The sequence below is a fragment of the Watersipora subatra genome, chromosome 9 (assembly GCF_963576615.1).
Source record: "Watersipora subatra chromosome 9, tzWatSuba1.1, whole genome shotgun sequence".
NCBI lineage: Eukaryota > Metazoa > Bryozoa > Gymnolaemata > Cheilostomatida > Watersiporidae > Watersipora > Watersipora subatra.
This window is the reverse complement of record NC_088716.1, coordinates 56106455-56118418: the sequence shown is the minus strand read 5'-3', so window position 1 is coordinate 56118418 and position 11964 is coordinate 56106455. Positions and strand designations below refer to the sequence as shown.

The following is an 11964-nucleotide window of genomic DNA, read 5'->3' as shown; positions in this document are numbered from 1 at the left end:
TAATGTCATTAAAACAGACCAACTTCCAAATAACACTTTTTCCGGTATTGGGCATAATACTCACAAGCAAATGCTCTGAATTATTTATTAATCTAACACATCCACAATTAGCAACCTCATTTCTATTTTGAAAAAATGCTTCAAAAGTGTGAGAGGTTACACTTGCCTCATTAAAGTAAAATTAATTCTAAAGTTGAATAAAATCACAACTCTTTATATAGTATTTATTATGTTATATATTATTTACTATGATATATTTTATACTTTAAAAGTAAAATCTTAGTAGTTAACTACACGTGAATAAAACTATTACAAAAAGTGTGGCCCTCCTGTAACCTTCGCACCTTGTTCTTCAGTGCCATCGTTCCAAAATTTAATCAATATTACTATTTTAGCCTTTAGTACGATAACTCAGTAATTAAGAAAAATAGCAAAGATTTTGCATCTCTTCCATTTTATTAAAACATCACTTGAATTTTTGTCCGATAGTTGAAGTTGTTGTCTGATAGCAGTATTTCTCAGGCAGCATTATTAAGTGTGACATGGTGAGCCCAACAAGGTTTCAGAGCAGAGTCATAATTTAGTTCGATCATATAAGCCTCCAATATGTTCTCGGCTCCGGGAAACCTATTTCCACTTATTATTAAATACTTTAATCAAAATAAAGTTACATTGCACTTTTAGCACATACTTGAACACATTTGATGTGTCCTCAACAACGAATGTATCTCGCAATACTGTTGAAATCTTGAAAAACATAGTTTTGTAAATTTTAGAGATTGGTTTAGCAAATGTGAAATAGATCTAAGGTGTACAAAAAACAACATAAAGTAGATCATTATCCCATCATTATGCAGTTTTGGTCAACAATTTTAAAACGACTGCTACGCTAGCAGTTATCTATTCTCTTGCGTAAAGGAGAGCATAACCCCTTTTTAACAGGATAGTATGCGTCGTGTAATTTGACTGGTCAAGGAAAAACGGTTGACTCAAATACCATTTGTTAACTCTTCCTCCACGTTGTTTCTATTGGTCAAAACTTTAGATTAGAAGGCTCTTTCTAGCGTGGAGCAGCCATTTTGTCACGCCTTAGCTATAATTCTAAAAAGGTTTTTTCGGTTAACGGGCGTATATAGCGACTTTTCACGTATTTATACTAGATCTGACAAAGGGTTACGTTATCTATTGATTTGCCCGTGTCGACGCCCATTATCGCCCCTATGTAGTAGTTTTTTATATAGCGAAGGCGCACCAGGAAAAATGATGAAAACTCGTTTGCGTATTGCTGAACACAACGTAAGATAAAGGCGAGGAAACTGAATGCTTTGATGAGGAGATATACCGACTGTTCGGTATACCATGGTTAGAGAGTCACGCTACATAAAAGTTGGCTTAATTCCCAGTGGAACTACAGAAAAAAGCGTTTGCGATCATTTTGGAAAGTAAGTAGTTATTGTTTCATTTGCTTGTCACAACTTGATGGACAATGTAATGTGATTATTGTTTGTGCTTTACATTTTATAAAGGTGTAAGTATGACAATGTATTATCTCACTGTTAATTTTCAAAGAAATACCCAAAATTTATCTATGTATACCGTTGCGATCTCTCCAGTACCTTTGGTATGATATATGCGTTATGAAATGATTAAGAACATCAACAATATTATTTTATTGCTCGATTTAATTATATGAGAAGTTTCAGCTTGCTGAATTAGAGTATCTTTTGCATGTTGTTGACACTCAGTTCGCTAGTTCGTATTTGCTAGCATTAGCAGAGCATGGGAAAGCGATGTTCTATTGAGAGATTCTTATATAACTATAGCATTATTTATACAAGCCCCATTTTTATGACTACCAAGTTCTACGCCATAGAATTAGAGCTAGGCCCTATTAGCTATTCACTCTCACTTGTTACTACAAACTTGCCAAGTAAAGATTCTAACCCTAATTGGAAACTATCTGCTAAACTTTAATTACACGAAATGGAATAAAAAATATTTTTTACCTCAAAAATCAGTGATGTCTTATTTTGAGAGTTGGCATGAGAATACGCAGAAAATTAGAAGGCTGCCGTATTGTTTTTCTTGTTTTCATTCACTGAATAATCCAATTTGTTTGCAACAGGGAAATGTGTGATTCACCAGAGCATGATGTTAATTAGAGCTTAACTTGTCATGCAATTCTATAGTATAGCAGTCACACACTAGCTACTCCGTTGCTCAAAACAACTAGGGCGCTATGAATCCTATAGCATGAGTGAAATTCCTCATTTCACAGATTCACAATAATTGGCTACACTCTCCCATCCATGGTGAAGGGCTGGGCAAGTGATAGCAAGCAGTGCGCAGCAGGCCACTACCTCAACCACCGCATTTCAGAACATACTATCCCAGCTACTTTGCAGCTCACCGCAGCATGCCAATTCCTAACCACATTTCCTGCTGATGATGGTTTCCCAAGCTCTAAGTAGAATTAACGCGCGGTTGAGAGCAAATTAGGTTTGGTTAGCAGTGGCAAAGTGGACCAGCTATAAGGCTAGTCAAGTAAACACAATCATCAATCATAGGTTGTCATGCCGATGTTGCCATTGAGGCCGTAAAACACAAATTTGAATATGTGACTACGCTTCAGTGCCTGACTTATCACCGTCTTCATTATGGCAGCCATCCAGCAGAGCAGTGTGTTTCCCTTAGATAAATAGACTCTAGTGGCACGACCACCATCGACCATAAATGAAGGCTTGATATTGATAAATGGCTCCAATGAATGCACGCTGTTTGCTCTAGCCTTATTGAAAGTATTCTATTCGCTTTGTTATCTTTCATTCCCGTCGCTTTTGTTGTCCTATGTCATACATTTGCACACCTTTTAATATGCGAACAAAGGTCTTGATAAAAGTAAGCTTGTTTTGAATCGGACAGACGCTTGTGTTAGCTTCAAGTCTAATTCAGTTAGATTTGCTAGAAATTCTGCAACGGATGCCTTGAGCTTGAGGAATAAGTGCCCAGCTGTTGTTCAGCCTGACTTGTTTCAAGATATAAACAGCAGCTGGCAGCAGTCTACCAGCTTGTGAGGATTGTTGCATGGTGGATAACTAGCGTAGATAGCAATGCATCAAATCAGCATGTGATTCCTAGTTCAACTAGCCAAGCGCAATCAATACCATATGTTCTAAGTAATAATCTAATAGAATTTCCTCATCAAGGGGAAAGCTATTATTGGATTGCAACATAGGAAAGGCTGATCGATAATGGAAGCTGATCATGCCAGCCTATGATTTGCTATAGCAGCGGCTATCCCCTTGAACGCCATTATCTACTCATTGTTCACTATCTATGCTGAATGAGGCGTTGCCCATTACAGTTTTGTAATGTTTGGACTTACTGTCAGCCATCATGGTGGCGAGTTATAACTTGTGATTTCTATGGCCTTCTGAATACATATTTTACAGCATGCTTGTCAACGGCGACTGTGTACGCAGTTTGCTAAGTTTTATCTCATTTCTCAGGTATGGCAAGGTGCAGTCTGTCCGACTGGAGGACCATACCGAGTGTTTGGATGCCGTGGTAGCTTTCACCGACATAAAGGCAGCCAGCCAGGCATACAACGAGGATCAATTGTTAGATGGAGCAGTGCCTCTATCCATAGCATTTTGTGACGCTGCTGGAACTACTCAGAGCGAGCGAAAGTGCCCCACACTTCCACCTCTCTCAGCAGTGGCTGAGGATTCTGTCGCAGTCACAGCCGACAATGAACCTGGTGTCTTGGTGGAAAAGGAGGGGTAAGGGATGGGAGCTGTGATGGATTAGTTGTATGCAAGAGCTTGTCAGGGCACTTGTACACGTACAGCCCTAGCGTTACCTGATAACTTTACCTTCCACTTACATATTGACTAAAAAGAAAAAACGAGGGGGTGCGCTAACGCGACGGATTATACTGCTCCACGAGTGACTTATGACTCTCAGCTGGTCCCTTATTCATTCTTCTTATAAACTCTCCCTTTCTCTAACATTAAGACTAGGTTGAGGCTTGTTCGCAAGAATTTGGATTATAGAAGACCCTCCCCTTGCGCCATTCTTTCGAACAATTGGATATTATTTGTGCCCTATTTGCGCTTTCTCTTGTTCTTTCTCTCTTTTCGCATCTCTCCCTTATCATTCTTTTCCATATGCTCTGGATTATTGCTACTGGATTATTACTTGTTTCTCTCGGATTAACACATGGATTATTTGCTGACTGTGTGAGTCACTGGTAGGCTGAGCCGGGTGAGCTTCGGCCCAGCGGGTGACTGGCACAAGAACACTGGATTAAAAACTAAATTGGATTATAAAATAGCTTCAGGAGAAATGAGGTGAGTAGATAGCTCTTTACATCGTATAGCCGTTTGTTGATAGATATTTTGTGTTTACAATTATTTTCATCTTACGAGTTGAGCGAACGATGCAATTCACTCTTATGTTTTTGCAGGCTTTTCTGAAGCAATGAGAGGACTTATAAGCTGGTTGGAGATAACTGTTGGATATATTAGAAACTGTACATTGGATTAAACAGGAGGATATTCTTGTGTATTGCCGTTACTCGCTCCAACACACAGGGATTAGCCGGGAGGCTTACACAGGAGGCTTACACGCCATCTTACGCTGACGTGGCTCTACTAGTTGCCTATACAGCCACTCGCTGGCTTATCAATACTATTCATCAGCCAGTTTCAACTCCCAAGCATTCGTGTTTGCCAAGCTATTATCTTCAGTGGTTTGGACTCCAGCCAACAACTAGACTAATACCCTAGCCTATACTCCGGAATATTATTCTATCAATGGTGTGGGTATTGAGCCATGCCAGACTACTGGTTTATCCACTTGGGCTATCCCAAAAATGTCAGCGCTTGGTGCCTAATGTACTGCCGCCTAATGTACTGCCGGAGTGATGATTTTATAATGCATTTCTGGTATTTCGCTACTCTAGTAGTTGTACTACTAGAGTAGCTTTGCTACTTGCCCATTCTGTCACAGAGACCTGTTCAGAAATATACAAATATAAGTGACTTCTTATGACATCATGTAACTTGATATATACGCCGCTGTGCATCTTGCTGTTCTTTTAATGAAGTATTGATTTTGCTCCCATGTGGGAAGCGGATGGTCGAATGCTAGCTAAGCTGGTTATGTATAGATGACCAGTGATTGATTTTTGAGAAAGAGCAAGGTAATAGGGTGTGCCATGCAATAAGAGTTTGGGTTCTTTAATAGACTGGCTCGGCAGTCAGACTATTAGAGTGATATTGCTGACATGTTTTTCGCAGTTATTCTTATCAACTGAGAAGTTAGAAAGGGAAATGATCCCACTCTCAACCCTGTAACCCTCCACGTTAAACCATTATATTATACCATGGTGACGGGAAGATTGTCTCCGTCGCTTTCTATTTAGTCTCACAGAGGACTAGGGCGTGGCAAAAAACAGGCGGCAGCGTTGTAGCGAGTATCACAGAGTCACATATTGAGGGTTTGGTGGGGGTAGGTGATGTTTTAAGAAAGTATTTACTTTCCATTGTTTCAAATTGTCCAAAAGCTTTTTAGTCTTTGTGCTAGTGATGAAGTCACTACAATTCTCGGCCATTTTGTATTGCTACTGTTTTAAACAGTAAGTAATCAATGTTGTAGGAATGGTGCGATCAAATGGACCAATTGCGTTTCATGGTTCAACTTATCGCATATATAGGCTATCAAGTCTATGCTCCATGCTGTGATCTCTAACCTACTTGCAATTGAACACTCCTTTCTTGATTTACTTTGTCAGATTGTTTAGTCTAGCGTCGCTACAGCTCAGCGACTGCTACGACTGAGTCTACAATAGCCGCTGTCCCCGGCAACTAACTGGAAGTTTGCTCTTGGGGTGTTAGCGTTAGTCGATTCAATAGGCATCAATAGGCTTCTGTAGTTCCATTAGCATTCGTCTTTCTGTATTTGCATTGATGGCTGGCCTTCAAGGATGTGCCGTCAATTTAGCAATGGTCGTTGCCATAGCAGCCTCGCTTAGTACAGTAACTGCCCATCGCATAGTACTGACTCAGTGTTGAGATGCTTTGCATATGTTTGTCTGTAGATCCAACTCACCAGATACTCGAATAAAAAGAAGATCTAAATCTCCAGCTAGAAGGAAGGCAAAATCTAGGTCTCCTCGCGGTAGCCGCTCGAGGTCAAGGTCAAATTCAACAGAAAGCTCCCGCAGGTTAGCTATACCTGTCATTTATTGCAAACTGATCTGTGTTCCGAAGCTTTTGTCCGTGAGTTCGTTATCAGGTCACCAAGACCAATAGCTGAGAGAGTGCCCATTAATGGCTGGTTTAGTGTCCTTTTGTGACCTCCCATTTTGGTTGGCGCAACTAAGAAAAGTCCAATGTCGTACTTTCATAATTTTGAACTGGACAAGAAAGTAATGGAATGTACCTTTGGATTTATGCTTTGTTTTTTATATATCCTGTTGTCCACAGCTGGCAATAACTAATATTTAACATAAAGCCTTTGCATGGCCATAGAGGCTGGTTATAAAGTATCCCTCATTGGTTGTTACAGTAGTCGGGCCAGCAGACCTCGGAAGGAAACTCAAGGGAAATCTGAGATAAACACTAGTAAATCTAATTTAGGAGTGAAAATAACGCATCTACCTCTTCGGTCGTCAGGTGAGACCTCTCAGCTATTACCCAGTCATACTGGAATTCTTTGTGTTGTTTGTGTTAGGTCTTACACCCACTTGATGGAGTCTAGCTATGCCGGGCTACGGAGAGCTAGTGTGATTTACATGGCTGCCATTTATAGTGTAGGACTCAACCTTCAGTCTGTGGCTGTGGGATGCTGTTGATTACTTCTAAGAGGGATCTAGGCTAGGATTGTGTGAAATTACCACCCGTTGGCACCTGGTCTGTCATTTCTGCCATTAGGGCATAGACTACACACATTTGATTGACAGTTACCAAGCCACAATTCCGCCAGATTTGGAATAACAAATTGAAGTCTAGTGGAGCTTCAATGTTCTCGCTACTTAACATTCCTTGAATTCCTTGTGTGTATGATGTTGATTGGGCGCATCGAGGCACTTACTCGGTGCTGGACTAGTATAGCGCAGCAGCATTTAATTTCTATAGACTAGAATATCGACTATTATGTAACCTGCTGTCATAACAGTATCATACCTTTTTGAGTAAATTATTCACTGCTCTCCTGTGTAACGAAATAAAATAAAGTACAGTCAAACATGGATAACTCGAACTTCAAGGGACCGAGCAAAAGTGTTCGAATTATCAGAGCGTTCAAGTTATCAGAGCACTGTCACAAGTTCATATATTTACTTATTTATTAGTAGATACATGTACATATACAAGCTATAATATAAATCAAAAGCACAAATGGCTTGTTTCAAATTAAATGCTTCTAATGTAAAGTTTAAAACGTTTTTATGAAAAAGTATAGAGATTTTTCTATCACTTGAGATTGGTTTGTTGTTTGAGGTGATGTTATTGCCAGGACGTTTTTCAGATTGACATTGGCAAAACTTGATCGTTGTTGAAATGCTCAAAAGAAAAGACATTTTTTTCTTTTGGGGTTTTACCCACGATCAATTTTGCCGTTTTTTCTTGAAGTTTATGCAAAGATTATCTTACTTTACCTGGGATTCGTTAAGAGCAACACTCCGAGGCAGTTCAATTAGAAGTTTTACGAGGTTTTACGTACATTCTATATCACTCACGTTTTTTTAATAGATACTTATCGAATGTACACACGTATTCTGTGTTTAGGTCAAACGATGAATAGTTTTTTGTAGCTCAGACAACGTTAAAGTTTAATTACAACAATTTTTAAGACGTTTTAAACATTCAACATTCCGACGTTGATTCAACACGGAATCAACGTCGGAAAACTATTCATCACGGGCTAGCCGGGTCACGCACTCAAGGATTTTCGCCACGCACATACAAAACAAAAACAACATGCGATTTTTGTTTTGTATGTGCGTGGCGAAAATTCTTGCGCGCGTGACCCGGCTAGCCCATGCTACTCATCGTATAGCAGTATAAATCAAATTTCACCAAACCTTTAGAAAAGTCGTTGACAAAAATATTTTGCCGATGGTGGTAATAACGACGCTTATGAATTACGAAAAGATGAAGTTTACCTCTATGGCTTTGAATAAAGTGATTTTCTAAAGCGATAACAACCGTTTCGGTAGCCGTTGGGCAAAAAAACAGTTCAAATTAACAGTGTTGAGTTCGAGTTATTTATAGCAATTTATCATTACGTGGGAACGGACCAAAGAAACCGTTCGAATTAACCATGTGTTCGAGCTATCCGTGGACGAGTTATCCATGTTTGACTGTATATATTTATTCTGTAGTTTGAATGTCTATACCAGGGATGGCCAAATGGTTTCGGCCATGATCCGTTACAGCCAAATCTGGCGCATTAAAGATCCACAACGAGCTGAAGATGTGCATTTTATTTTTTACCATACATAAACATGCAATTATTTATGCTTATCTTAAAACAAAGCCTCAAATACGATTTGAAAATTTTTTGCTTGTATAAATAATTTGACTAAAAATCAGTGAATGAATGTGCTGTAATAAATGTGTCTCATAATAGTAATAAAAATGATGAGTAGGCTTTGACTTCACAATACTATCAAAACGCAGTTTTTTGCTACTTCTAGCAACTCATAAAGTTCATGAAGAAGAGTATTTGTGAGTCGTGTCCTATGATTGCTTTTTACAAAATTTATTGCTGAAAACAATGAATTTACAAAAATTCCAAGAAAAGTTTACAAAAATTTTTTTCAACCAAATTAAAAAAAAATACTTGAAAAAATCTTTTTGACAGGCAACTTAAAAGATCTACAAAAAAAACTACAAAGATCCGGATCTAGATCTTCCATTTGGCCATATCTGGTCTATACAGTAGGCACACACTCACAATACCATATTTCTAATGGCTCTCTGTTCTCAGAGTCGAATCAAAAGTAATCAATTGGTCTTCTTAGATTTACAGAGAAGCCAGCTAGCATGCCATCCAAATGTTCACACAAGCAGTATATTGACATAACAATGCTCTTAGTTGAAGTTGTTAAATTTTTGTTGAAAATAATATTTCGTAGAAGAATAAATATTTTTGCTCTTGTTTTTTTTGTGCATATGTGGTTTTTGTAGAAAGCATTTATGCGAATGTAAAATTTACCATTATCATGTGTCATGTCTGACATATAACCTTTTATTAATATAGTAGTGGTAACACTGGAATGTCACTGACTGCAACTGAGGATGCCAATACGGTGTCTAAATTGTCACATATCGCCACTTTTCGCTTTGAAAATCGACTGGAAAATGTGCTGGCATGTTGTCCACACTCATATTCGAGCAGTATCTGAGGCTAGGCTTCTCTTATGAAATTTTTGCAGCTCAAGTCTGATAAATTTTGTAGCCTCAGATTAAAAGCTATCATGGGATTAGGATAAAGATTGTCTTAACTTATTTAATGCGGATTTAACAAAAACTTCAGCTAATCTATTACACGACTCAAGGCTGTCGTTTAACCTTCACTCGCTATTGCAGTATAAATATCAATCGGCTAGGCATCTCAACCCGCAGGCGAATCACAGAATAGCACAGAGTCAACCTAAAGCCTGGTTCCCATATACGCCGCAAGCACTGGTGACAGCACCGCAGGGCTATCAACGGTGAAATGTGAACCTACGCGCAGAGTACAGCCGGTAGTTGCCTGTGGTCAATGCAAGAGTTTAGCGCTGTTCAAATTTCGTGAAGAGCCGCAGGCAAAACCTTCCCGAAATGCACTGTACAGGTGAAGGTCAGCATTATCGAAACAGCATGGCGAGCGAACATTTTCATGCGATCATTAGAGATGCAGCTTTATATGAACAGAAGCCGCCGAGCCTACCGTCGCAGGTGTTTTGCTGCACAAAGTTACCGCCGGGGTCGCACAATCGATATGGGAATCATGCTTAAACCGTGTTATTGCTGTGATCGTAAATAGATAGCGCATCACTCCATTTACACGACTTACTCCAGCTCTTTAGCTAGTCGAGTGAGTCCTTCTCAAAGGTTTCAGGTTATAAAACTAGGGATAGTAAGGTGATGCATGAAGCCTTATCTATATCCGTGCTCATGCGCTATCTGTCCCATGACTTCATGCTGCACTAGTTGTGTTGTCCTTCCAGACACCAGCCTTCGAGATGGGCTCTTCCACGAATATAAGAAGCATGGAAAGGTCACAGGGGTCGTCATTGAGGGCAAGGAGGCTAATCGCCTCGCAATCGTCAGTTTCAAGAAGTAAGTAGTAGTCTTGCTAGTGGCCTCGGAACAGGATGCAGACTAATAGCAGCTATCAACATTCAGTTTGCTCATCTCTTACATTACTCCATCAGTGTTTATTTACTCTTTGGCAAGAGATGATAAGTTGCGAAATAAAGGCAGCGACCTTCGTCTTCGTTCCTTTCAACTTACGAGAGCTGTCACATTACTTTGTTGTCATAGCGCATAGCTCTGCTCATGACATTTGCTTTGGTTGGATGTTATTGATTATACACAAACTGTTTAACTTTGACCTGTTTTGTTTTTCTTAGATATAGCAACTTTTTTCCACGCCCACTGTGAAAAGCTAGCAAGTAGCAAGGGCAATGATACTACAATTGCTTCCTGACTCTCTTCATACAACTCCATGGTGTATTCGTAGTAAAATACACTCCTGTTCAAAATGAACTGGACTCTTTGTTGGAAAATTAAAATTCTCATATACAACATTGTTACTCATTGTGAACGTAGTCAATAGCCATAAATTACATATTAAATTAATCCTCATTTTGTCCTGATTTTAAATATGCAAACCAAGCAGCTGTAAAATTATGTTTTTGAATGAATATATAGGGTAAAATCAGTACAAGATGATGATTAATTTAATATGTAATTTATGGCTATTGATTAAATTCATAATGTGCAACAATGTTGTAAATGAGAATTTTAGTTTCCCAATAGAGAAGTCCAGTTTAATTCACACAAAACTGTAGCTATGATTGAGAGGGGTAGGTGTTAAGCATTCATGTAGGCTCAGTGTATCCATGACCTTGGAGTTCTACATCCGCCTTTCAAAGGTACACGAGCAACACACGGTAGTTGCTGTACCAAATTATTTGGATGACTCATGTACTGATTCTGATAAACAAATACCCTTACTATATATGTTAAATGCATTTGTTATACAGCGGGTATTTGGCTATCATAGCCTACAAACATTAACTAATAGCCTACAAACATTAGCGACTTAGTTGGGCCATGGCTTACACTTGAGGATACACTTTCGCTCATCCACTCTCGATGAGATCTACTCTGCTTGTTTATCTCGTACCCTCGTGTATCTCAATTAAGGCAACTGCCGTACTTTTGCTGTATTCGCTAGGTTTCTGCATTTGTTAGAGACCACGATTAAAATCACATGTGAATCCCTACACGCAGGAAATCTATAAGTAATCGTAATGGTAATGTCATGTAGCTAGCTGTTCAAAGTATACTCAAAGCATTCCAACCTCTTCCTCATGCAGGCCGGAGGAGGCTGAAAAAGCTCTGGAGGCATCTAAAGAAAAGCATTTCTTTGGCTCACAAATTAGAGTAGAGCCTCATGTCGGTTTTATCTGCGATGCCCCTGAGGAGGAGGCGGAGGAGCCTGAATACGACGAATATCACATCAAGGCAACGAGAACTTTATTCTGTGGCAACCTTGAGCCCCACACAAGCTCTAGCACGCTGCGTGACACCTTTAGGAAGTACGGAGAGATTGTGGTAGGTCCTCTCATCTCAATTTGCTCTTTTTGACTTTGCTAACAGATAGTTCTCCCTGCTACGTCATACCATCTCTGCTCTCTTCACTGGATTAGTGTTGTTTATAAAGGTTTGCTTGGCACTCGAC

At 39.3% G+C, this 11964-nt stretch overlaps 3 protein-coding genes across 6 annotated transcripts in view; all 3 read left to right on the top strand.

The window, feature by feature from the left end:
• Nucleotides 1-1206: 1206 nt before the first annotated feature.
• Nucleotides 1207-5057, top strand: LOC137404613 (msx2-interacting protein-like). Its single transcript, XM_068090838.1, has 3 exons — nt 1207-1442; nt 3510-4352; nt 4469-5057. Exons 1-2 carry the CDS (start codon nt 1360-1362, stop codon nt 3784-3786), a joined length of 360 nt encoding a protein of 119 aa, XP_067946939.1. The 5' UTR covers nt 1207-1359; the 3' UTR covers nt 3787-4352; nt 4469-5057.
• Nucleotides 4348-11870, top strand: LOC137405253 (msx2-interacting protein-like). The gene is made up of 5 exons (XM_068091481.1): nt 4348-4352; nt 6104-6229; nt 6574-6680; nt 10223-10334; nt 11600-11870. Exons 1-5 carry the CDS (start codon nt 4348-4350, stop codon nt 11868-11870), a joined length of 621 nt encoding a protein of 206 aa, XP_067947582.1.
• Nucleotides 6109-11964, top strand: part of LOC137404609 (daf-12-interacting protein 1-like) — a 42063-nt gene continuing 36207 nt past the window's right edge. For all 4 annotated transcript variants that reach the window (XM_068090832.1, XM_068090831.1, XM_068090833.1 and 1 more), the window contains exons 1-4: nt 6109-6229; nt 6574-6680; nt 10223-10334; nt 11600-11837. The gene's annotated coding sequence lies outside the window, so the exon portion shown is untranslated. The remainder of the gene's footprint in view (nt 6230-6573; nt 6681-10222; nt 10335-11599; nt 11838-11964) is intronic.

Bases quoted from the DNA above. Each gene is read 5' to 3' on its own strand.
- LOC137404613 (XM_068090838.1), top strand. From the start codon at position 1,360: ATGGTTAGAGAGTCACGCTACATAAAAGTTGGCTTAATTCCCAGTGGA. The intron at 1,443-3,509 runs GTAAGTAGTTAT...CTCATTTCTCAG, and splicing joins GTTTGCGATCATTTTGGAAA to GTATGGCAAGGTGCAGTCTG.
- LOC137405253 (XM_068091481.1), top strand. The intron at 6,230-6,573 runs GTTAGCTATACC...TGGTTGTTACAG, and splicing joins TCAACAGAAAGCTCCCGCAG to TAGTCGGGCCAGCAGACCTC. The intron at 10,335-11,599 runs GTAAGTAGTAGT...TTCCTCATGCAG, and splicing joins GCAATCGTCAGTTTCAAGAA to GCCGGAGGAGGCTGAAAAAG.